General features: G+C 27.3%; 5 protein-coding genes across 5 annotated transcripts; 3 read left to right on the top strand and 2 right to left on the bottom strand.

Annotated features, from left to right (window-relative positions):
- Positions 1–145: 145 nt before the first annotated feature.
- Positions 146–2,643, top strand: LOC122720630 (arfaptin-2). Its single transcript, XM_043947443.1, has 6 exons — positions 146–231; positions 892–1,080; positions 1,174–1,341; positions 1,413–1,734; positions 1,828–2,005; positions 2,073–2,643. The coding sequence occupies exons 2-6, from the start codon at positions 909–911 to the stop codon at positions 2,223–2,225; spliced, it is 993 nt and encodes a 330-aa protein (XP_043803378.1). The 5' UTR covers positions 146–231; positions 892–908; the 3' UTR covers positions 2,226–2,643.
- Positions 2,131–5,646, bottom strand: LOC122720642 (mitochondrial import inner membrane translocase subunit Tim10B-like). The gene is made up of 4 exons (XM_043947448.1): positions 5,522–5,646; positions 5,305–5,400; positions 4,955–5,124; positions 2,131–2,159 (listed from the first exon to the last, which is right to left on the bottom strand). Exons 1-4 carry the CDS (start codon positions 5,543–5,545, stop codon positions 2,138–2,140), a joined length of 312 nt encoding a protein of 103 aa, XP_043803383.1. The 5' UTR covers positions 5,546–5,646; the 3' UTR covers positions 2,131–2,137.
- Positions 5,647–6,512: 866 nt separating this feature from the next.
- LOC122720279 (nucleoredoxin-like) lies at positions 6,513–17,152 on the top strand. The gene is made up of 7 exons (XM_043946873.1): positions 6,513–7,071; positions 15,014–15,283; positions 15,653–15,753; positions 15,882–16,077; positions 16,156–16,246; positions 16,337–16,473; positions 16,546–17,152. Exons 1-7 carry the CDS (start codon positions 6,583–6,585, stop codon positions 16,771–16,773), a joined length of 1,512 nt encoding a protein of 503 aa, XP_043802808.1. The 5' UTR covers positions 6,513–6,582; the 3' UTR covers positions 16,774–17,152.
- Positions 17,153–17,472: 320 nt separating this feature from the next.
- Positions 17,473–20,476, bottom strand: LOC122720806 (cell division control protein 45 homolog). The gene is made up of 9 exons (XM_043947796.1): positions 20,294–20,476; positions 19,924–20,076; positions 19,637–19,846; positions 19,363–19,530; positions 19,051–19,286; positions 18,563–18,899; positions 18,071–18,465; positions 17,910–17,986; positions 17,473–17,815 (listed from the first exon to the last, which is right to left on the bottom strand). The coding sequence occupies exons 1-9, from the start codon at positions 20,342–20,344 to the stop codon at positions 17,751–17,753; spliced, it is 1,692 nt and encodes a 563-aa protein (XP_043803731.1). The 5' UTR covers positions 20,345–20,476; the 3' UTR covers positions 17,473–17,750.
- A 496-nt stretch (positions 20,477–20,972) lies between these two features.
- On the top strand, positions 20,973–24,168 carry LOC122720377 (H/ACA ribonucleoprotein complex subunit 4). The gene is made up of 8 exons (XM_043947053.1): positions 20,973–21,034; positions 21,390–21,514; positions 21,603–21,935; positions 22,015–22,425; positions 22,523–22,643; positions 22,785–23,023; positions 23,109–23,336; positions 23,410–24,168. The coding sequence occupies exons 1-8, from the start codon at positions 21,022–21,024 to the stop codon at positions 23,491–23,493; spliced, it is 1,554 nt and encodes a 517-aa protein (XP_043802988.1). The 5' UTR covers positions 20,973–21,021; the 3' UTR covers positions 23,494–24,168.
- Positions 24,169–24,338: the final 170 nt, after the last annotated feature.

The raw sequence follows: 24,338 nt of genomic DNA, 5'->3' as shown, positions 1-24,338 counted from the left end.
AACAAATAAATAAAGTAACTCATAATTATAATATAAAAAAACATACGCACAATAAAATGAATTGAACAAAATTGTTATAAATTTGACTTTTCGGGTGTTTCCAAAAATTGTTTGCAATATACGCCATCTAAGTTGGTATAGTGCATCTCTCATGAAGCATTATAAAGATTTATTCTGAAGTTTTAAGCATAGGATAGTAGAAATTATATACTTATATCTTCTGATTTTGTAGTAAGTATTGTCTCAAAATAATATAATTTTATTTTTTTGAGACATTAGTTTTTCGTATTTTTAACAATATATTACTGATATACATGAACAGATATTAGCTTAACCATATTTGATTTTAAAACAGGTGTCATATAATAGTTCTTGATATGTTTTTTATTTATAAAGTAGAATTTAGTTATGATTGTTAAATATTAATATATCAAAATGTATTTTAATACTTATAATCTATATATATCATTATACGTAAGAATTTTCTGTTTATATATATTAATTTTTAGAATTTTATATGTTATAAAAAATGGCGGTTTTATGTAAATATTTCTTTCTTTTATAAATCTTTTAATTCCTTGTTAAAATTTATTATTATTTTTGTATTGAAATATCTTTATAAAATTCTTATAAATATATTATAATTATATTTAGCTTTTACAATTTAATTTTCAGTAATATTTATATTAACTTTCAATTTTAAAAAATAGTTAATAGTTTTTAAAAAAAAATATCATTTTTATATTATATTTTTTTTTTGCATATTTAAAATTATTCAAAATTTTTCAATTATTTAGTTTTTAATATTTTTTAATTGATTTTGGATTTTATGTATAAATATGTATATATTAATATATTAATATATATTTTTAATTTATATTATATATATAGCTATTACATTAAGTGGAATGGAGCGAAGTATTCATGAAATGTTAAAAGATGCTCCATCTTTAAATGATAGTGATAGTGCAGTTCATAGTGGAACTCCTCCACCTCATGTACCAAACAATTGTAATAATGATAGTCAACCTAGACCAGCTACAATAAATTTAACTTTGGGTAGTCCTACATCTCAAATGTGTAAGTATAATATTTGTTATTCAAATATAATGTCATAAATTATTTCTATAATTTCATTTTGAAACTATCAAAGTATTTTTACATATTTAATAGCTATAACAGTATCTCCAAATACACCTATTCAAAATGGTGATACACAAACAATGCGTACTGCTCAAAGTAAAATTGAAAGCATTAAAAATTGGAGTATTTCTACATATAAGTGTACAAGACAATTAATGTATGAAAAACTTGGAAAAACATCCCGTACAGTAGATTCAGGTAAGTTTTATGGAATATAATTCAATATAATTATTTTTATTTATTATATAATTATATCTTTTTGTTTATAGAACTTGAAACCCAAATTGAGTTATTAAGAGATACTCAAAGAAAGTATTGTAATGTTTTACGGTTATCAAGAGCATTAGCTTCTCATTTCCATCATGTTGTTCAAACTCAACATGCTTTAGGAGAAGCATTCTCTGAATTAGCACAGAAATCTCCAGAATTACAAGAAGAATTTTTATATAATTCAGAAACTCAAAGAAATTTAACTAAAAATGGTGAAACATTATTAGGGGCCTTAAATTTTTTTGTTTCTTCAGTAAATACACTTTGTAATAAAACTATTGAAGATACATTATTTACAGTACGGCAATATGAAACAGCAAGGTAATTGTTAATGTTATTTGGAAAATTATATATATCGTATAATTATTTATAAGTAAAAAATATTTAAATACAGAGCAAAATGTTTGATTACAGAATAGAATACGATGCCTATAGGACAGATCTTGAAGCATTAGCACAAGTAACAAAAAACGATAGTAGCAATGCAGCAAGATTAGAAGCAGCACAGGCTAATTATGAAGAACATAAACAAAATTTTGAAAAATTAAGATCAGATGTTTCGATTAAACTTAAATTTTTAGATGAAAATAGAGTATGTCTTTTCTATTTGATTACGTTAAAATATTGTATGTTATAAAATTTTTTTATTTTTATTACAGATCAAGGTAATGCACAAACAATTATTATTATTTCATAATGCAGTATCTGCTTATTTTTCTGGAAATCAAACTGCACTGGAAGCCACACTGAAACAATTTAATATAAAAGTTAAATCACCAAATTCATCTTTACCATCATGGCTTGAACAGTAGTTACATTAGAAGAAATAAATTTAAATAATCAGACAAACATGAATAAAAAATACATTCGTCCATACGAATTTTTCCTCAAAAATGAAAGGGAATTACAAAATAGAACGACTTTTAAAAATTTTCAAAAAAATACTAAAAAACACTGCTATCAAGTAATTTATTAAATTCAATAATTTTTGGAACAAGAATGAATTATCATAAAAAAAATAGACTGAATTTTTTTTTAATTCTGCTTTAAATATCGGCCAGTATCTGTGATACATGGCATGAATCTTAATTATATAAATCTATGCAACAATTAAGAATATCTATTGTAACATTTGTTCTTTTTATTCAATAGTGATGCTTACAAAACGAGGCAATAGATATTTAATTTTTATATTTGACTTCTTAGAGAAGTTCTAATGTAAATACATGAATTTATCATATATTGAGCTTTGAATTTTATGGTATGTACAAAATAATATTTTGATTTATCTATATTATATTTTACATCAATTTAATGAATGTTTGGAAATGAATTATTTGATTAAATTTAATTATTTAGTTTAATTTAATGAAAAAAATTTGCAATTAGATAATTCTAATATTCATTCCATTTTATATAATATTAAGTGGATTTTAATTAAGGTTTTTCTAATGACTAAACAGAAGTGTATTCCTTATTTATATATATATTTATTTATGTTATAAAATTTAACATAATTAAAAAAATTCCATGTGAATTTTTAGTACTTCCAAGTGTACAGGATATTCATAAAAAGTTATATAAAAATGTTAAAAATATATAATATTAATTAAAATTAATAAAAAAGTATTAATATTTAATAAATATAAATCCAGGAACGTTATAAATATTTCCATTTTTTATTTATTTATAAACATATTTAAAAAATATAATATGTAATATATGTTTATATACATATATAATATAGAGATTAAAACATTGAGTAGAAGATTACATTCAATCTATGATTTTCATATAAATATGGCAATTTTCTTAAAACATACATTATAATATTTGATAAATGAAATTTACAATTTGGATTTATGTGTATTAAACAATCTTATTTATTTTAATAAGTATGATATTAATACAATAATTTATGAACATTCTGTACATTTTAGTTATTATATTTAAATATTAATTTTGTTTATTATTTTCTTATATCCATTATTTTTTATATCAAAAGCAAATGTTATTTTTTGAAAAAAAATAGAAATGAATCACATGTTTACAGTTTAAAGCCTAAACATATTTTTAAAATAATGGTACTTTGTTTGTGCAATTATATAATATTTGTATAAAATTGCTTACAAATATGTTCATTTAATTTTTTAAATTATTAATTAGTTTTTATTTATTAATATCAAAAATAATCTATGATTATAATAAAAGTATAAATCTATACAAAAAAAATTACTTTTAATGTATTAAAGAATAATATGTAATTTAATTTAATTTAGAAAATTTTTCGAAATATTTCAAAGTATTTCAATACAGAAAATATAAATTTATTTATTTATAATAGTATTTTTTCATTAAAAAAATAATCTATTTTGATTAATACATTTAAATAAAAAGAAAATATTTAACTGTTGCAAAACAGATTCAAACTAGTCATATATTTTAAGTGAATAAAGATCAAATGAACTTGAATCATGACTTTATATACTTTCATATACATTGACATTATTTATACAAATATTTTTTTTGAAACAGCAATATATATTATATATATTGAAACATTATAAATCATTACGCTTCGTGAATAGAATTTTTAGTATAAATATAACAAATATATGTACATTGTCATTATTGTTTGTTGCTTATACTTAAAGTTTACATTGACATTGATAATAACTTAAACCATAAAAATAAATCTATTAGTATTAATCTATTAGTATGATATCATCAAAATATTTTATCATATGTTTTCAAATCAACTCTTCCAATGTGATCATCATATAAATTTTCAAATACATATATACATATAATATGTATAAATGAATTATATATTGAATATGTGTATAATTCACTATATTTTTCTAATTTTTGCGAATTAAATCAATATTTATTTATAAAGCAAAAATTATGATTCATAATGTGATATTTTAATATTATAATTTAAATTGACTATATAATTTCCAATTCAATTTTTTTATCATTTACTATGATTTTATATTCTCTTACTTAATAGATTTTTTAGAAATGTTTAGATCAATAAAGATAAATATTGTAATTGAATTAAAATAAAATCTTATATTTATTATATAGAAATAAGATTGAAAAGTAACATGAAATAACTTGAAATATACAGTTAAAGCACTTTTTAATTTATAAAATATATTGTAGCTACTATATTATGTTCCTAATCATGATGTTATTGTGTGTATATTATGTGTATACAAACTCCAAACAATAAATGAATGCTTATATATCTTGTTTTTTATAGAATTTTTGTTAATTACTAGTACCATTTTTATCTAAATATCAAATTTTTATTTAAAAATTAAAAGTATATTTATATTAAAAAATATTAATTACATAAAAGTAATTATGAAATATTTTATATATTTATTATTTTCATAGAATATAAATATTTTGTAATATATCAATGTAAATAATAGTAAATAATAATAAATGCATATTAATTAAAATAGTTTGTACAAAAAAATAATTTCTAAAAATACAATAAAAAATTTACTTGATTTATAAAATTGACTACCTAGTACTTTCTGAATTTTGATCTTTTTGAGCCACTTCAAATGCTGCCTGAGCTTTTTGAAATTCTTCCACATTTTTTAAAGCGATAGTACGTTGTACATCCATAAATATTTCCATTATTTTATGATTTGCATTAATGTGCTTGCCCGAACAATTTTCTATACATTGAACCTATAAAATAAAGAAATATCATGATATAATTATATAATATACTATAATAAAAACAAATTTATAATATATACATATTTTTTTGTATGTATAATTATGTCAATATTTTTCAATTATAATAAATATATATTTCATAAATAAAATCAATAATATAGTACATATCTAACCATTATAAGAACACACCTCTTCTGTAGATATATCTCTTGACATAAATGTATTTACACAAGTTTTAAAACATGTTTCAGACATTTGATTAAACAAAAGTTGAAAGTCTTTCATCTATAAAAATAACATTAATAAATAAAAATATGATTTTTATCGTTATTTTTGAATGTATCATATGAAATAGGTTAGAAATAAATAGTTGATTTATCAATATAAATTATTAATATTTAAGTACATTTCTAATAACCATGGCATCCATATTTAAATTGTTTATTTTAATTTTCAATTTAAATAATAAATTTACAATGTCTCGATATTTGCCGGTTTCACTTATATTCAAGTTATATCACGTGAGTTTACTTTAAATTAATAAGAATATTAATATCGATTATCGGTATATTTTGATCGATTTTTTCAAACATCAAAAAAGAGAAAAAATAAATAATCTTAATTAAAGATTATTAATAAATGACATAATAATTTAATTTTTTTAATATTATAATTTATATAACTTTTCCCGAAATATATTAATAGCAAATAATATTTGTAATAAATATATTAATAAATAGAAACATGTATTTCTTTATCAAAATATTATTAAATATTTAAAATATAAAATATATTTATATTTATAAAAATAAAATAAAATATATTTATATATTTGATTACATTTTATTATTACTATTTATTCTTTTAAGAATATATATAAATTAAAATTATTTTTTAAAAATATACAATTCTTTTATTATATTCTTTATTTTTTCATATTTTTAAGATAAATATTTCAAAATTTATATTCTATATGAACATATATAATAAAAATATTTTTTAAATCTAATTTTATTTTCAAATTTAATTACATTATAAATATACGAAAATACATTATTACAAATAAACATCAATTTTTATTTAAAAAATAAATTATAATTTTTAAATTTGTTTTTTAATATATATTTATATTTATGTCATTATTAAAGATAATTACTAGAGAGGTGAATAATCTATGTAATATTTACTATATATTAAAGTTTATTAAATGCATACTTAGAAATAAAAAAGAAAGACAATAATTTCAATGCATTGATGAAAAAGCGCGGTTTCATCGGCTCGATTCGGGAGGTCTCGGCTTCGACCGGATCGAACTGTTCGTGATTGGACGCGGGTTCCGAGTCAGCGAAACGTGAATCAGTCGGCGTTGACGGCAAGGAGTATCGAGTTCGATTTGGAGCGGTATAGAAACAAAAAGTTTGTCGGTGCGTGTCGCCGGTGAATGAAGCGGGCTAATTATTACGTGCGATGGCCGCGTGCTGTAGCGAGCAGGCATCATCCAGCTCGGGAAACGTAACGAAAAAGTCACCTGCGGCCGCCGCGAAATCAGTCTGTTGGCAACATAGACTGTTCGGTAAACAATTGTCGCGGTGCAGTCAGGTTAATCAGCAAGACACAAAACCGTGCGATGCAAGTGGTATGCTCATCGATGAAGACGGTCGACCAACTTGTGAAGTGATCGGTGTATACTTTAGTTTCATTAATCCCGGTGCTACCTGCGACGACTTTACACGTCAACTACTTGATTTGTACACGAATGTCAACTTGTCGCATACGGAGAATGACCGGGATGCAGAAAATTCCAGCAGAGGAAGAGAAAGGAGGAAAAAGTTCGAGGTCGTGCACGTGGTTCTTTGGAGTAACGTAGCCGATGTCCTCGACTTTGAAGAAAGTTTCCGTGCACACGTTTCCGAGTTACCCTGGTTGGCTGTACCGAATTTAGATTATGAGAGAAAGGTAAAATTTATTACTTTTATTTCTTTATTTTCTTTTGATTACATTAACTCCATTTATTAAAATATTTTTAGATATAATTTTTGTTGTATTTTTATTTTATTGAATTTTTTTCTTATTTTTCTATCTTTTCTATATATATATATATATATAGGAATATCCTAATATACAATATATATATATTAATATCTATTATATGCAACTATATTAAATAATACATACATATACATACATAATATGCATATTAATATACATACATATACATTAGTATTAATATATATTTTTTTTATAAGTTTTTTAAAATAACATTAACAATTTCATTAATAATCTTATTATAATTTAACAAAAATTCTTTTTCTAAAGTTTTTAAGAAACGAGAAAGATATATATTCCTGTTTAAAATATTTTCATTTATTATCTATTTTTTTATTTTACATTTTACGCGCGCAATATATTTTCCTTTTTTCGATCGTTTTGGTTCAGCAATTTTTTATTTTAAAATTATAATAAACGAAAGAACAATTTTAAATTCTACTTCCATTCATTTTTTAAAACGATATCACAGAATCTTTATTGTTTTGATTAACGTAGTCATGTATAAATTTCAATTAAATTCGATTATATTATATACTTTTAAGTCAAATAATAGTTGGAATGGCTATTCAAATAATTTCTAACATTTCACAAATTATAAAAATATATGTTTCCATCAATTTGAAAAAATATATAAAAATAAATGATTTCCATGTTTCATTTCACAACTTACAGTTTTTTTTCGTATATTTTACGATTTTTCGTCTGCTATGCGAATTTTACGGTCAGACGGGCTATGATCAATTGAGGCGAGCGTATCATTTGAAATTTGTATACACATGTCTGTCATAAAGTTACACATGTACACATAGAAGGGGTACACATGCCGTTATGCAGAAGGACCGTGCGCGCAGTGCCTTTTTTATTTCCAACGGGTGTTTTAACCCCTCGCCAGACGTGCTATTTAGGGTCCGATTTTATTTGCACCGACACACAAGGCAGAGTCGACTTTCTCTAACTAAAAATCGTTCGTAATATTTTCTACAAAACATCTGCTCCTCTATAGCTTGCTACGAATATGCTTTCAATTCAGATCAAATGTTGTTTTTTAATGACATCGATGAAATTCGTTTCTGTAAAAGTTTTTTTTGAAATTCTTTCCTTTTTTTTATATTTTATACGTAAAATTTTTAAATTGCATAATATAAAAGATATGCTTATAAAAATAATTCTATAGATCAAAAAATATCAAAAATAATAATCTTAGATATTTTAATAAAAGATTAATATTAATTAAAGTAAAATTTCTTTACAGAAAGAGCTGTATGAACTGTAAATTTTCAAACGAATAATTTTAAAAATCTTATAAAGTATTTGCATTATTTTTTATTTATTATTCGTTTTAATTGAAAACGAGTAAATGAATAAATCCAAATTAAGATGAGAAATGTTATTCGTGGAGATTAAATGCAGACGGCAGACCGGCTTCGTACATTGATCTTTTCATCACCCACGCACCTCGATGATGACGCACATATCTCTTGTCTCGAAAGTTTGAGTGACTCTATGTTACATTACTGCACTTTGCACACACACATAACGGATATTCGGTTTCCCCCGTGTTACTTTTTATCCATGTTAACGAGGTTCTAGTGCATTGGTGTAACGAATTCAAAAGGAAAAAGGAAAAGAGGAATAAAGAAAAAGAAAGTAATGTATAGCTTTCTATATCGAAGTTCGAGTTAACTGGTTGAATCATTTGTGCATATAGATAGAGATACAAAATTTCTATGAAAGATGACAATTCTTGATACAATTCTTGATATTCAGTGTATACGCATTAGCAGCATGTGAATGTAAGAAGCGATCGGAGGTCGTTATTCTGTCTTTTTTCCACGATCATTAGTCAAGCCACTCAAGTTATTCGTGTTTGTAATACATATACATATACTCAACAGTCTGATTCGTGAGTAAATGTAACGATAAGCGTCCTGCGCAATTAGCGTCAAGTAGCTTCGTGATTCTTCCTTGCTCGTTATTCCGCCTATCTACCTGATCCATGTTGGGAATCACCCCCTTGAAATCATAGCTTCTTTGTATACCGTTCCATTCATTTAACAATGAGAAGAGCAACTTTCGTTTCTGAAACGTAGTAAAAAAGAAACGATCAAATTCTGCCTTCTCTTTCTCCCGTACACACATAATCTCCTTTTTCAACTCTTATTTAAAGAAATCCGAGACCTGAATTCCCAATGAATATTGAGAATCTCTAAACATCCTTTAAGCAAACTTTTAATTCTTTGTCGAAATGTTTTAAATAATATTTTATGACGTTATAATATAAATTCAATAAGATAATTAAGAAAAGATACTTCAAAAAGATGATTAAGTAATTGGAAGAGGTTATGTATGTATGTAATAAAGCTATCGCAACGTTACCATGCATCGTTAATACAGATCGTATTGACCTCTGTTGGCAGTTTCTGAGGTTGATATCTTCTTAAAAAAGAAATAAAGAATTGTCCAGTTTGTTTGACAAAACTGAACGTTTACTAGTGATGTGGTACGAGGGGATAGTGCTACAATGTCCGGCTGCTTGAACAGCTAAGTAATAGAGGTAGGCTGCTCATCGTTTGTACGACGTAAACCGTTTCATAAAGGTACACGCCTTTACCTTGGATGGGGAAGCAGCCGAGAAAAAGAGTGAAGCCGACCAACCTTTGCATTCGGGGTGGCCGACCCATATCTTCCGCAAATAGCTTTCTCATTCGACCGGCGAGATCAAGAAAGCGACGAAAGGTAGCAAACGAAAAGAGAGGAGAGATACGTGTTTATGTTTGAATATACATCGGAAGGAAAGAGAGAGTGAATCGGTGGCGATGCAGTCTCTTCCCACGAAAACGAGTGAAATGGAAGGAAGAAAAAAGGAATAAGAGAAACGTTGGAATCTAGATAGACTGTGAGGTAGTTCGTACACAGAGTGGCCCGTACGCGGCGCTATGTAATCCCTTTCCCTCTCTTTGCCTCCTTTCCACCCACCCACATCCACTCCTCTCCTGCTCCTGTCTGCTTTTTAGCTGGCATATCGTGTAGATTACACACGACCTACTCGGCAGTGGTCAAAGGAAAAGTGAAGTACGTGCGAATCGCCCGAATAAATGTATTCCAGTGCCTATGACTCGAAAACTCGCGTGAAACCTTTCCAATGCTTTGACGTTGTACAACCAACAGTATCATACTGATAAAAGTGGTAAAAAATTGCACGAGAAAAAAAATTAAATGTTCTACGTCATTTGCCGCAAACGTACGGATGCTCTCTCAATGTCTTTTATCTATTTAATTCGTCTCGCCAGAGATCATCTTAATTCAACTTATTTAAGCGACATTAATTTTCTTTTGTGTTTCTTTTTTTTTTTTTTTTTTTTTTTTTCTTTTTCTTTTAGAGCATACTTCGATGACATCGTGAATCTCAAACACGTATCCATTGTCGTTCGTTAACCCTTATAAAATCGATTCTTGGTAGGATGCGAACTATTCTTTCATATTCCGCAATATTTTCAGATTGTACATAAACGTATAGTCGTTTGCGTCTAATTGAAAGCATGGTAGTCTTAAGACGCTGCTGGGGTTGACCAATGGAAATACAGTGGTCTCGTCAGTCTCGGTCGGACGAGAGATGTCGGGAGGCCGCGATATCTGTATATACCAGGGGTGCGCAACTACATATAGCAAGAATCTATCTTCATCCCTTCGTTAAATTGATTATTAACGTTCATAAATCACGTTACATAAATTATATTTAATCTATATTATAAATACACATATGTAATACAAATCGTTAAACATTTATGTAACGAAATGAAAGATACGCAAAGTTTTATCCATAATTTAACATAAATTAAATAAAAATTCTAAGCTAATAAAATTCAAGAACATTGATAGAATAGATAGATGAAAAACAAATGGACGATTATTTTCTTTCATAATTTTTATTTTATTATACACTTATATAATTTCAACATATATTTTTATTAAGATTATTTTTCATTTTTTTCGATTATCAAAAGATTCGTAAATTTGAATTCAAACGAATCTCGATAAGAAAGGTAATCTTGGAAAGATATTTGTACATTCGTGAATAAGATATTATCGCAAGTATAATACGTACAAGAGTAAACCGTTTAACGGTAAGAAAGTTTTTCCGCAAAATTTACCGCGACAAAGCGGGTGTTGTGCACCTCTGCCGTTCACGAAGGAGGCGATTGAACGCGCGCGAACGAGTCAACAGTGATCTCATCCCTTCCCCTCCATCGCTCGTCTTCTACCCGATGTCACGGTATGGCAAGGGGTTTCCCTTGCCGAGGAGAGAGAAAGAGAAAGAGAGAGACCAAGCGGCAGAGTGTCTGGTAGAAAACGAATAGTAAAAAACATTCACTTTTTAAATTATCCTGTCCATTTCCTATCTAAAAATATTCTTTTCCGCATTCATATTCATTCAAAATAATTAATCAGAAACAACATAATTCCTTCCAATTATCGATTTTAACAAGTGCAATCTTTCTTATCGACGGATATTCGACGTTCGATTATCGTTACAAATATACCTACCAAGGAATATCTAATTTTATCCACGTTTCAATCATACACGCGTATATACGCTCGATGAAAATAATGGTATGACGCGAATATTTTTCGTACCGATACAAACCCCGGATGGAGAAAGGGAATCGACGAGGGTAAGCGGGCGATGGAGCAAGGACGACACAGGGGAACGAGCAAGCAGGAGCAATGGAAGTGGCGTGGTAGGGGACATACAGACCACCGGGGGAAATAACGACAGCACCGTGGAGCGAGCGGCAGCAAGGGAGGACGTACGCGTTATCGACCGCTCGAGACGGAGACGGCGAACGAATGTATATATACGCGGAGCGTAGGAACGAGCGAGAAAGCGGCGTAGGAAATATACGAAGGGACGAGGTAATGCCTCCCTGTGGAGGGTCGCGATAACGTACGACGTCGCGCGTTCGGCTACCTAGAGAAGACCCTTCTTGCCTTATTCCGACGCTCGCCCCTTTTGTGTGCTCGCGGTCGCAACGTATCGACTGAGAATTTTACCTCGTTCTTTGATTTCGTTCGATTCGCGGGGAGAAAACACCGCGGAAACTATGGAGAGAAAAGAAAAGTGCTAGGATGAAAGTTTCGATGTAGAATCGATCGATTTGTTTGCAACGGAGCTCGCGACAGGTGTCGGTTACCAAAGATTTATTGAAATCTCTCTTTCTCTCTTTCTCTCTTTCTCCCTTCCTCTTTTTATCTCTGATTCTTTTGAACACTGATGGAGACATCCTTTTGTCTCCGGCCGACAGCTATTCGATCCTTTTGCTTGCTTCACTATCGTTTTCGTTTCAAATGGAATGGATTGAATGAATTCCGAGAATGTTGTTTCTGTTGAATTTTTTTAAACGTTTTTAAATGACAAAGTTGTCAAAATTTATTGATTATGAAATCAATGGTATTTATAATATTTTTAGAAATCGAACGATATAAATAGGGAGGGTAATAAGGAGAGGGGGGAGGTAATAATAAAAAGTAAATAATTATATGAGAAACGAAGCAATGATATGAACGAATTATTCGTCATCAAAAAATCTGAAATGATTGAAAATTATATCATCTCTTAGACTGTTCTTCATTATCTAGTCTGGTATAAAAGCCTTCTGCAATATGTCCATTGTGCTTCGATCTCGTCTGCTCCTTTTGTTCTCTTGTAATCAGACAGCTTAACGGGAATCGGTATTCAATGCTAACGAACATTGTGATCGATCATCTTTCTAAGAGAACTATGTAAGTTTTTTCCATTGAGATCGGTCAATGCACGTTTTATGATCTCAAAAATCGATGAATTTGTTTCGAATATATTTTAAGGATTATGTTATTTATTTATACAAGATATAAAATTACTATATTTTATAATATTGTATATATAAATCTCTAACAATTTAATAAGATTATCGAATATATTTTCTTTACAAAAAAATATAATATATACGAAATTTAGTAATTTCTAAATTAAATTGAAAATAACATCAGAAGCAACAGCATCTTCTTCATTACACAAGTTCATTTCAAAGTACAAGAAATTCAGAACAGCACAGCTGAAGAAAATAGTTACAGCTGCCGCCTATTTCAGAATTCACAAAAGAATTTCCACTGAGGTCTCTAGCTTTCGAGATAGCTATCCTCCTTTATCACCACTGAAGCAGGAGCTTCTCTTTTGCTTTCTTATCATCTCTGTTTTCACGGTTGATGTTACTACAATTGTGCAGTCTGCTAGAAGAAATCCTTAATACCAACGGAACTCCGTTCACCAACCTTTGTGTACCATCAAAATGTAGACATCTTCTTTTTTTTAAAAAAAAAAGAAAAAAACGAAAGAAAAAAATTGCCAATATTTTCTCGATTCATGCATAGCAATGAAAATGTTGACTATTACTTATTCAGAAAGAAACGAAAATCTGACATATCGTCCGGATTATCCTTGTGTATACATTTTTTTCTTGTACATCCTTTCTTATCTTTTCCAGCTTGAAAAACTTTCAACCAGTTTCTGCTATCATGCTCAAGTCCTTTTCCTCCATCTCCCTTCCACTCCCTTCCCTTTTTTGCCTCTTGTAGTACTGTAATCATGCAGTGCTGGGGTAGAAGGGATAGCACTCATTGTCAGCAGACATTACTCCCCTGTAGACACTCGTTGCGCCCTTTTTCGCCGTGCTTGAATTTCGTTGCGTGCTAGAAGGATAACGAAAGAAACAGAGGAGGGCGCTGCGTGTTACGAATTTCTTGGACGTGCACACACGCGTTGCTCCGTTCGCTTTATCGCCGTTCGCGTTATTCCTCTCACGCTTCCTGAAATTGATGGGTTTCGATCTCTCTCTCCCTTTCTTCTTCCCCCTTTCTCTCTCTATCTCCCTGTCTCTCTTCTCTCTTTTTTTAACTCGTAGCCAATACTCATGCGCCGTGCGAGCTGAATTCAAACGGCGATTTACATGACGGAACACGATCTTTTGTAAAATCATGCGATGTAAAACATTGATGGGAATTGCATTATGGCTTTGATTAGTATAATTTACGATTATTGAATGGCAAGAAAGTTCTAGTTAAAAACACGTTGGCACGTAGAGTTTTCCCTCTTTTATTAATTATCTATAATGTTGTTTTGCCGGAAGAGCGAGATAACGTTCTAAATGTATCATATTTCGACGCAACTTTTTGTACACTAGTTTAGGATAAAACTTTTTAAATTATTTGCTTTTGACATCCTTTGTTCTCACGTTACTCATATGTCTATGTATATCTAGTAATATTTAGAGAGTGAATAATTTCTATCAACACGTTTGGTGATCTGAATGAAAAAAGTCGTAGATATATTCGTTATTAATTTCTTTCAAAAAAAAAAAAAAAAAAAGAATTTACATTTATATAAATAAAATGAGACAATTCTATTACAATTAATTTTTTATTTAGTGATCAATTAAAAATTTCAATTATAGAATAATTATATATATTTTATCAAATTATATTATTTAACCTTAATTTTCAACAAAACTATATAAACGTTAGATAGTACAGATTTTTACTTTTTAAATAATATTTATTTCTCACTTCTTCGCTGTCACGCTGTTTGGCGAGGAAAATCTGAGACACCCTGTATATAATTGTATACTTTATTCTCGATTTCATACTTTGATCGGGGCACCAAACTGCAGAGATTATTGCTACCCATCGAATATAAATCTCTTACGACTTAAAACAAAGAACCGGTAACTCTCGCGAATATTTATGAAGAAGGTTTTAAGGATCTCACGATCGACAATGAAATACTCTTACAGGCGATCAAGTATCTCTTTTACAGACCAGACTGACTCGGAGGTATCGGATAAAGGCCGGTGTACCGACTTTGATTTTATTGGACGGTTCTAACGGCTCGGTGGTAACCAGAGGAGGCGTAGAGCGAACCATCGCCGATCCGAGCGGGGCTGAATTTCCTTGGAAGCCTCCTCATCCGAAAGCTGCACTCGAGGATGGACCTTTATTATCATGTGGGGCACGCGATAGTAACGAACCCATGCTACACGAGGAATTGCGTCATTGCTTTAAGGGTGTTTACTTCAGCGCACACTGGGTATATATGTATTTATGTATTATACGTATAATAATACACGATCGTATTGTTACAATTTTTCCAAGGATATTGGAAAACTGATATATACACTTATGTATATATTTTTTCTAATTATAAACTGTTTGTGCTCCAGTTTTTCTTCGCCATTGATCGATTAGCAATTCCAATCTATTTTATCTCTTATGTTGTTCAAGTTAAAAATTTATTAAAATCTTGTATAAGGAATATGTATAAAAATTTCAATATAAATTTTACTTATTAAGATAGAAAAAAAACATTGTATAGTTAACATGTTGAAACGAATCTTTATTAAAGTATAAAAGTATAAGAATATATATATATATATATTTTTTTTTATGTGTTTTATAGTGTCCACCTTGTAAAGCATTTACCCCACAACTTGTGGATACCTATCAGCGAATTCGAGAGAGAGGTCACGATTTCGAAGTAATTTTCGTGAGTTCAGATAGGTAAATTATTAAAAAATATATATATTATTTATTTATTTTCAATACAAAATGAAATATATCTTATGTTATAGTATAGTATTTGTAAGTTAATATTTGTAATAATATTTATGACTTTTATGATATTATAGGAGTGAAGAATCTTATAACGTTTATATTGAAACGATGCCTTGGTTGAGGATACCTTTTAGTCAAGAAGAGAGACGACGAAAATTAGCAAGAGCTCTCGACGTACAAGCAATACCCACTTTAGTGATACTTGATCCTCGAGATAATATTATAACTTTGGATGGTCGAGCAGAGTTAATCGAAGATCCTGAAGGGCTGGTAAATGAAAATTTGCAGAATTGACTACGATTATTTTATCATTTCGTTCTTTTTGTGATATTTTTTTTAATTTTTCAGAATTTTCCGTGGACCAGTCGTTTGGTGAATATTTTAACTGAAAAATATGCTACTTCATTGCATGATGCACCGGCAATTATTCTTTTTGTCGGTAAGTTTATTTTGTAATTTTTATGTACAAAATGGCGAAAAAGAAAACTTTCTAATTGATTTTTTTTACCTCATTATTATATCTTAACAGAAGGTGAAGATTGTGAGATTCAATTCGCAGAAAGCGTATTATTGCCAGCAGCACAAGCATACAGACAAGATAGACCTGATTATGATCCAAATTATGATGATCCAGATGATATTTTACAGTTTTATATAGCATTAGATGTAAGGATTGATTTTATATAAATATGATAGATATATTTATTCTTAATCTAATGGGTATTATTCTTATTGTAGTGTGAAACGTCGGATATTCTTCGTGAATTTGTCGGTTTAGATGATGCTGTGCCCCTCTTAACAGCAATTGATATACCTCGAGGAGTTTATGTAGTTATGGAGGATGGTGCCGAAATAACTGTAGATTCTGTACAACAATTTGTCGATGGATTTCGTAATGACAAATTACCTATAAACAAAATAGCCGCGGTACATAAAACTGGTAAAAATGATTACGTTTCTACTTGAATTTTTTTAAAATCAATTGACATTTTTATACAAAATATTGGAAGCCATATGAAGGAAGGAGCAGTTAAGTTTTTAAGTGGTCATTATACAACCACAAAGAAAGAAACCCCATCCTCTCTTCTCAATCCTATCTCTGTGATACCATTGCTCCTTTCGTAGGAAGGATCTTGCGTAAAATGGCGCTTGTATTCGCACACCCTTTTGTGGAAGTAACCAAAAGACATGTATTATATATCATAGTCAATAAAAACTGAGCGAATTGTATTTTTAAGTGTACACACATGCACACGTTAATATATTATATAATGTATTACTTAATAAACGCCAAATGAACACGTCGAACATATCTTGAATTAGCAAATATTCGTTATTAATTCAATTCTCCGTATAATTACTAATCGTTAATTTCATGTTTTAATTAAAATTATTTTACAAATTAAAAAATAAATGAATGTAAAAAATTGAATAAATTTATTGATACTTTTTTTTAAGTTAATTTTGTTTTTATATAAAAAATTATACCTATTATATATCATTTATATTACAAATTTATATGTTATTTTATTTCTTATGTTACGTTTTAACCTGGATGAGGTTTTGATTATTATTTGAATCATATTTATTTCATTGAAAATATTTTTTTAATCAATTAATTCGTGAAAAAGGAAATAATAGTAAATGAAAATTTCACAATATATATAGCATTAATTTTGTTTTGTACACGTATCTACAATATGATTAAAGCTAAATTTGTCACTAGTTATAAAAGAAATATTACTAATTTATATTCATTAGTTACAATATGTCACAAAAAATGTCATAAAAAATAAAACATATTTAATTGATCCCATCGTCGTATTTTTTAAAAAGATTTCATTATCATTATTTTGTACTATTTTTCTAAAAAATAAATAAGAAAATTCTTTTTTCAAAAGATTTTCAAAAAATTTTCATATGTCAAATAAATCATTAAAATTTTAAGCTAGAAGTGCTGCCAGAGCATCCAAAAATTTTGGTCTTTCTTCAATTTTCAGTCTTATTACTGAAACATAAAATATTAATATTTAAAAAACTTTTTAAAAATTACTACTAAAACTACATTTTAAAAATAAAAAATTAAAAAAAGTATAACATACTTGTTGTATCAAAATAATCTGCTTCTATATAACAATTTGTATTTTTAGCTGCTTGTTCAAAAGCTCTTCCAAATAAACTATAATTATAAAATATGATAAGATAATTCAACATTCTTTTAAAATATTTTGATAATGAATTTAAATTAATTATTTATAATTACCTTCTTGGTTGATCTTCACACACTGGAGGTATACCAACCATAAAACATAGACGCTCTTCTGCATTATATATTGAAGAAGCTACAAGTGGCCATTCTGATGCCCGTCTATTTTTCGAAGAATCTACGTAAGCCTTTAAGGTAAACTGAGCCAACATCATCAACGAGTATGGATGCGCAAAAACAAGACTATCAGCAGTTCCGTCTGAAATAATTATGTAAAGAAATGAACCAGCACTTTTAATTTGCTTCATTTGTAAAATTGCCTGTGCAGTCTTAAAAATACTAATAAGCATAAGCTTTGCTTTTTCTACGCCGTTTTCTAAAATATCTTTTTTTGTGCGAGATAAACAATCCGACGCATCTAAAAAACAGCGTTGTGGTAACTTTTCCTTTGACTGAAACATTAAAAAAAAGTTAATATACTAATATGTTATTTTAAAAGTCATTAAAGAATTAACAACTAACATAGATATGTAAGTACTAAAAACTTACAGAGGATTCCATTAAAGCAAGCATAGCATAAACTATATCTGAAGCACAATATTTAAATTTATAACCATATTGAAGAGTAAAACTTGTCCCAATTACAGTATCTAGTTTATATTTTCCTGCTAATTTTTCAACCATTTGTCTCAATTCTTGTCTAAGTGCAAGATCCATTGCAGAAAATCGTTGCTTTGATTGTGCTAGGGGTAAGCCCATTTCTGCTAATAATTCCTTTAACCGTTGTTCTCCTCTAAGAGACCAAAGTCGTAATGACACTGCAGTTGGTACTGTATGTCTTAAACTAGCTTCTACAGTCCAATGTCGATATAATACAAGTAAAAGACTACATTTCTATGTAAAGAAATAAATTTTATATTATATCATATTATATTATATTAATTCAATATCAATTTTATTATATTACATTATATACTTATTTTATTATATTACATTATATACTATAAATTTTACAAAAATTTAATTCTAAAGGATACTCTTTATCATAGGTAATTTTTACTGCACTTTGCTGCTGTGGTTTATCATCTTCAGTTCCTTGTTTATGAGATAATCTAGATACATGGGCTTGAAGAAAACCTTCTTCGAGTATACTTAATCTTGATTCTATTTTATCAAGAATAGTTCGTTCTGTACAACCAACTATAGCCCACCAAATCATATCTAGATTATCTTTTGACATACTCCATGCCATTTCATACATAAGCATTGCACTCTATAGAAATATAAAATATATTTTAATTCTTATATTCTATAAAAATTTTATATTCATATATTTTAATAATCCATACTGATTTGCCATAGTAACTATATTGTGTATAATTAAATAAAATAGTTGCTCTTTTCTCAGACCACTCTCTTCGTCCAGCTCTTTTAATAATATCTTCTTCATTTAACCTTCGTCTTTTTCTTTGAGATTCATCATTGTCTAATTCTTCATTTGTTTCACTTTCATCAGACTAAAAATTGCAAAAAAAGTTTTTCTAATATGTTTATTATTTATATATTGTCCAATATCCAATTAAATTAATAATATGTAATAAAAAATTAAAACAAATTAATTACTGAATCATCTTTGAAAATATCATTGTATTCTGGAATTTCATCATCTTCATCAATTTTACCAAGTATGCGTACTTGATCTTCTGAATATACATTACATAAATCATAAGGCCTATGGCTATCAAGAACATAAAATATCACAGATTCTACAGGTTGTAATAAATCCACCAAGTCTAATGTACCTCCACAATTTATAAAAATAACATTTTTTATCTAAATAAATATTAAATATTAATAAAGTTTAATACAAGGAAATATATGTACTTATGTGTTTCTTAAATTTTTATTACATCTTCACAATTTTCTTCAAAAGCATGAACCATATCTTGAATACCTTGAACAGGTACAAGTGTATATATCATATTATCATTTTTAAGTAATTGTTGTAAAATTCTACAGGCACAAATAGCATCAACATCAAAATTAACCAATAGTAGACATCTCTATAATAAAGAATTTATATTAATATTTTCAGTTTTATTACATAAAACAATTGAAAATAAGATAAATTATATAATAATATATCCAAAAAAAATAAGTTAAATAGATTGTAGAATAATTTAAAAATATATTTATAATTTTATATTTTATATTTTAATAGAAAAAAAACTTAACCTATATAACAATAAAATAATAAATTTTTAAAACAAAATAACTTACGTCATTTTTTATTAAACGATAAAATCCTCTTTCTAAGTTATCGACAAACATGATGCAGTGATTTTTGGCATGAGAATATTTTTTATATTCACTGCTCGGTTCTTATTGTATTTCACCGGTTTTACCCACCCCCAGTTTACCGCGTAAACTAACTTTCAATTCAAAAATGAATGTTTCTTATGCAGAATATAAAACATTAGTATATCAACACTATAAATTCATAGCAATTATATAAAATATTTAAATTATTATTTATTTAGATTCTTTACATAATATGCAAAATTGTAAGATATAAGATATAATATAATATAATATTTATATTTTATACTTTTATATAGTATAAAAGATATTTTTTTAAGAATTGAAAATATATAATCAAATTTAAATATAACTGGATACATAGAAAATATTACATATAGATATGAATGAGGTATTTTATGATAACCAACAATTTTTTATTTTTATTATTCTATATTATTAGTATCAAAGTTATTTCTATTCTCTCTCTTTTTTTTTCTTTTTTATTTAAAATTTAATATTCTAATTAGATTATAAAATATTCTTTTTAATACTATTCTAATTTTATGTATTGTAGCATATCTAAACTATATATTACCAATGATACGAAGTAAATATATTGTACGCTGGACGCTAAATGCAGTGGCTCCCGCGTGTTTGGTGTCGCCTTGGATCGTAGGAGTACACGTGTAGTTTCTACTTATTTCAAAATGGCAGAAAGCGGTAATTGTTATTAATTTTATTCGTATATTATGTTATTTAATGTAATATCTATTATATTATATTTCTTAATTTAAATCAGCGTTTTTAATTTATGTACAAAAATGAGAAAACATATTTATCTTCTGTTATAAATATCAATTAAAAATTTAGCGGTATAAACACGTGTCTTGATATCTAATAAAAATTCTATTAGAAATTTTATTCTAATTGCGATATAATAAACATATTGTATATATTTATTTTATATAAAATTATTTCATTTATACGTGTAATTGTTATGCTTAGAATAATCTTGATTTGTTGATACTTATAATAAACATAATTTCATAGGTTAATTTATATTTTTATTATTTAGATAAAAGTAAAAAAAAAAGCAAAAAGAAATCTCTTGGAGAGATTCAAGCAACAATGAAATGTCAACTTGAACCTTCAGATGAAATTGTAAAACTTGAATACAAGGATTGGCCTCTTTTATTTAAAGTATGCGATATAAAATATATTAGTCTATTTTATAATTTAATTAATTTTTTTATGTAAATAAAATTAAATATAATATATTTTTTTTTAGAATTTTGACAAAATGCTTACTCGTACAAAACATTTTACACCTTTAACTAGTGGATCAACTCCTTTACACCGTACTTTATCTGAATATATAAAGTCTGGTTGCATTAATCTAGACAAACCATGTAATCCCTCATCACATGAAGTTGTTGCATGGATAAAAAGAATTTTGAAAGTAGAGAAAACTGGTCATTCTGGTACTTTAGATCCTAAAGTATCTGGATGCTTAATAGTATGCATTGATAGAGCAACAAGATTAGCTAAATCACAACAATCTGCTGGAAAAGAATATATTGCAGTTTTTAAATTACATTCTGCTCCAGAAAGTTTACAAAAGGTAAATATATTTATGTTAAAATTAAAATGTTATATTTATCATTAAGAAGTTAATATTATTAATAAAAAAATTAATATAGGTAAGTCAAGCATTAGAAAAATTACGTGGTGCACTCTTTCAACGACCACCACTTATCTCTGCAGTGAAGCGTCAGCTTCGTGTGAGAACAGTTTATGACAGTTGGTTCCTTGACTATGATGAAGAACGTAATATGGGAGTGTTTAGAGTTAGTTGTGAGGCTGGTTCATATATTAGAACTATTTGTGTTCATCTCGGCCTCTTCTTAGGCACTGGTTGTCAGATGCAAGAATTACGTAGAAATCGTTCAGGTGTTCAATCTGAAAATGATGGAATGGTTACTATGCATGATATACTTGATGCTCAATGGTTATATGAAAACCATGGAGATGAATCTTATTTGAGAAGAGTAATTAAACCATTAGAAGCACTTTTGATAAATCATAAAAGAATTATTGTAAAAGATAGTGCAGTATGTATTAATATATTATCTATAAATATATTTTTTATGAAGAAAAGAAAATATATTTCTTTGTAATTATTAATATTACATAATTATATTAATATAGGTAAATGCTATTTGTTATGGAGCTAAAATTATGTTACCAGGAATTTTAATGTATGATGATGGTATTGAATTGAATCAAGAAATTGTAATAGTGACTACAAAAGGTGAAGCTATAGCACTTGGTAAGTATAAATATAAAAAAAATTATATATTATTTATAATCCTAATTCAATTAATAATAGAATTTTTATTATTTTTATCACTTAATTTTCACGTTTAAATAAATATTTTAAGATTCTATTCGCAGTTTTTTTTTGTTATAGCTATAGCACTTATGACATCTCCTACAATGACAACTTGTGATCATGGTGTAGCTGCTAAAATTAAAAGAGTAATAATGGAAAGAGATGCATATCCAAGAAAATGGGGTTTGGGACCCAAAGCTTCCATAAAAAAGCGTATGATAATTGAAGGAAAATTAGATAAATATGGGAAACCAAACGAAAATACACCTGCTGATTGGTTGGCAAATTATACAGACTATTCCGTATCTGCAATTAAGGTATTTAAATTTTGTTTCTTTTCCATTTTTTTTATGTATGTTTAGTTATTAAAATTAATTTACTTAAGTTTTATATATTAATTAGACTGAAGAAAATGGAGTTACTGATCCTGTATCTAAGAAACGAAAATGGGAAGAATTAGTTTCACAATCTACAACAGAGGTTTCAATAAAAGAAGAAAAAATTGATGAATCAGAATTAACATCACCAAAAGAGAAGAAGAAAGATAAAAAAGAAAAGAAAAAAAAGAAAAAGAAAGAAAGGACAGAATCTGAAGCTGATGAATCTATGGCAGTGGAAGCTGCAACTGAGGTAAAATGATTTATATTTAATTTTCATATTTAATATTTATAAAAATAAAATATTTTATTATTATGATTAATAGGAATCGCCGATAAAAGAAGAAAAAAAGAAAAAGAAAAAGAAGAAAGATAAAGATCAACATCAAGAAGAACCACTTGCAAGTTGAAATAATTTCTTAAATATATATTATTAAAATATAACTATTTCAATTTTTTAAGAATAAGAAAAATGCTACACTACTTTATGAAAGTAAATGCAATCTCTTATTCAAAGATAATTCTTTAAAAATGTATACATATTCTGCAATCTTTGAAAGCTGTAAAAAAATATCCATATTCTGCAATATACATATATTATGGAACATTATATAAAATTGAAGAAGAAATATTTTATATGTTCTATAAACTTGTACAAATCATAATTCAAATCAGTTATATTTATAGTGGTCATTTAAATTATATTAAAAAATTCAATAATGCTATAATACTATCTTTTATTAGTAATTGAATAAGAATTATTAGCCAAGTATTATAAATTTTACAAATAATGAAAATATATTGATACAATATTTAGTATCAATAAATGTATATAAATAATGAATCCCATTTGCAAAGTACTGATATAGTATAATAAATTTTCATTAGGATTCTTTTATTGTAATAATATTTTTTAAATTATGCATTTAATACTATGCAGTACTGCACAGGGTTAACATTTTTGTATCATGAAAAATATTGTCATCTGTTGTTTTATTTTTTTCTTCAGGCATTCATATATTTTAAAACATATATATATATATGTTTATATATGTTATATATATATATGTTTTATGTATAATATAATAATAAATTATATATTATGTCTGAAAATGTGGCTATCATATATTCATAAATACATTTTGAATAAAAATGTGAAAATCTACTTGTCCATTATTTGCATTTTTAATATAAAAATAAGTAGTACAAAAATTTTTATATGTTATATATACTTTTTGAGTGTAAATTATAAACA

This window comes from Apis laboriosa, unplaced genomic scaffold (assembly GCF_014066325.1).
Source record: "Apis laboriosa isolate Shangri-la unplaced genomic scaffold, ASM1406632v1 scaffold105_cov147, whole genome shotgun sequence".
NCBI classification, from domain to species: domain Eukaryota; kingdom Metazoa; phylum Arthropoda; class Insecta; order Hymenoptera; family Apidae; genus Apis; species Apis laboriosa.
This window is presented reverse-complemented; position numbering and strand designations above follow the sequence as displayed.

Excerpts from the sequence above, each read along its gene's own strand:
- LOC122720630 (XM_043947443.1), top strand. The coding sequence starts at position 909 with ATGGAGCGAAGTATTCATGAAATGTTAAAAGATGCTCCATCTTTAAAT. Across the intron at positions 1,342-1,412 it reads ATCCCGTACAGTAGATTCAG|AACTTGAAACCCAAATTGAG; the intron begins GTAAGTTTTATG and ends TTTTGTTTATAG. Across the intron at positions 2,006-2,072 it reads AATTTTTAGATGAAAATAGA|ATCAAGGTAATGCACAAACA; the intron begins GTATGTCTTTTC and ends TTTTTATTACAG.
- LOC122720377 (XM_043947053.1), top strand. Across the intron at positions 23,024-23,108 it reads ATTCCGTATCTGCAATTAAG|ACTGAAGAAAATGGAGTTAC; the intron begins GTATTTAAATTT and ends TATATTAATTAG. Across the intron at positions 23,337-23,409 it reads CAGTGGAAGCTGCAACTGAG|GAATCGCCGATAAAAGAAGA; the intron begins GTAAAATGATTT and ends TATGATTAATAG.
- LOC122720806 (XM_043947796.1), bottom strand. The coding sequence starts at position 20,344 with ATGTTTGTCGATAACTTAGAAAGAGGATTTTATCGTTTAATAAAAAAT. Across the intron at positions 19,531-19,636 it reads ATATTTTCAAAGATGATTCA|TCTGATGAAAGTGAAACAAA; the intron begins GTAATTAATTTG and ends TGCAATTTTTAG. Across the intron at positions 17,987-18,070 it reads TGTGAAGATCAACCAAGAAG|TTTATTTGGAAGAGCTTTTG; the intron begins GTAATTATAAAT and ends TTATAATTATAG.
- LOC122720279 (XM_043946873.1), top strand. The coding sequence starts at position 6,583 with ATGGCCGCGTGCTGTAGCGAGCAGGCATCATCCAGCTCGGGAAACGTA. Across the intron at positions 15,284-15,652 it reads TTTACTTCAGCGCACACTGG|TGTCCACCTTGTAAAGCATT; the intron begins GTATATATGTAT and ends TGTGTTTTATAG. Across the intron at positions 16,247-16,336 it reads GGCAATTATTCTTTTTGTCG|AAGGTGAAGATTGTGAGATT; the intron begins GTAAGTTTATTT and ends ATATCTTAACAG.
- LOC122720642 (XM_043947448.1), bottom strand. The coding sequence starts at position 5,545 with ATGGATGCCATGGTTATTAGAAAT. Across the intron at positions 5,401-5,521 it reads ATGCCATGGTTATTAGAAAT|ATGAAAGACTTTCAACTTTT; the intron begins GTACTTAAATAT and ends TTATTTTTATAG. Across the intron at positions 5,125-5,304 it reads GAGATATATCTACAGAAGAG|GTTCAATGTATAGAAAATTG; the intron begins GTGTGTTCTTAT and ends TTTATTTTATAG.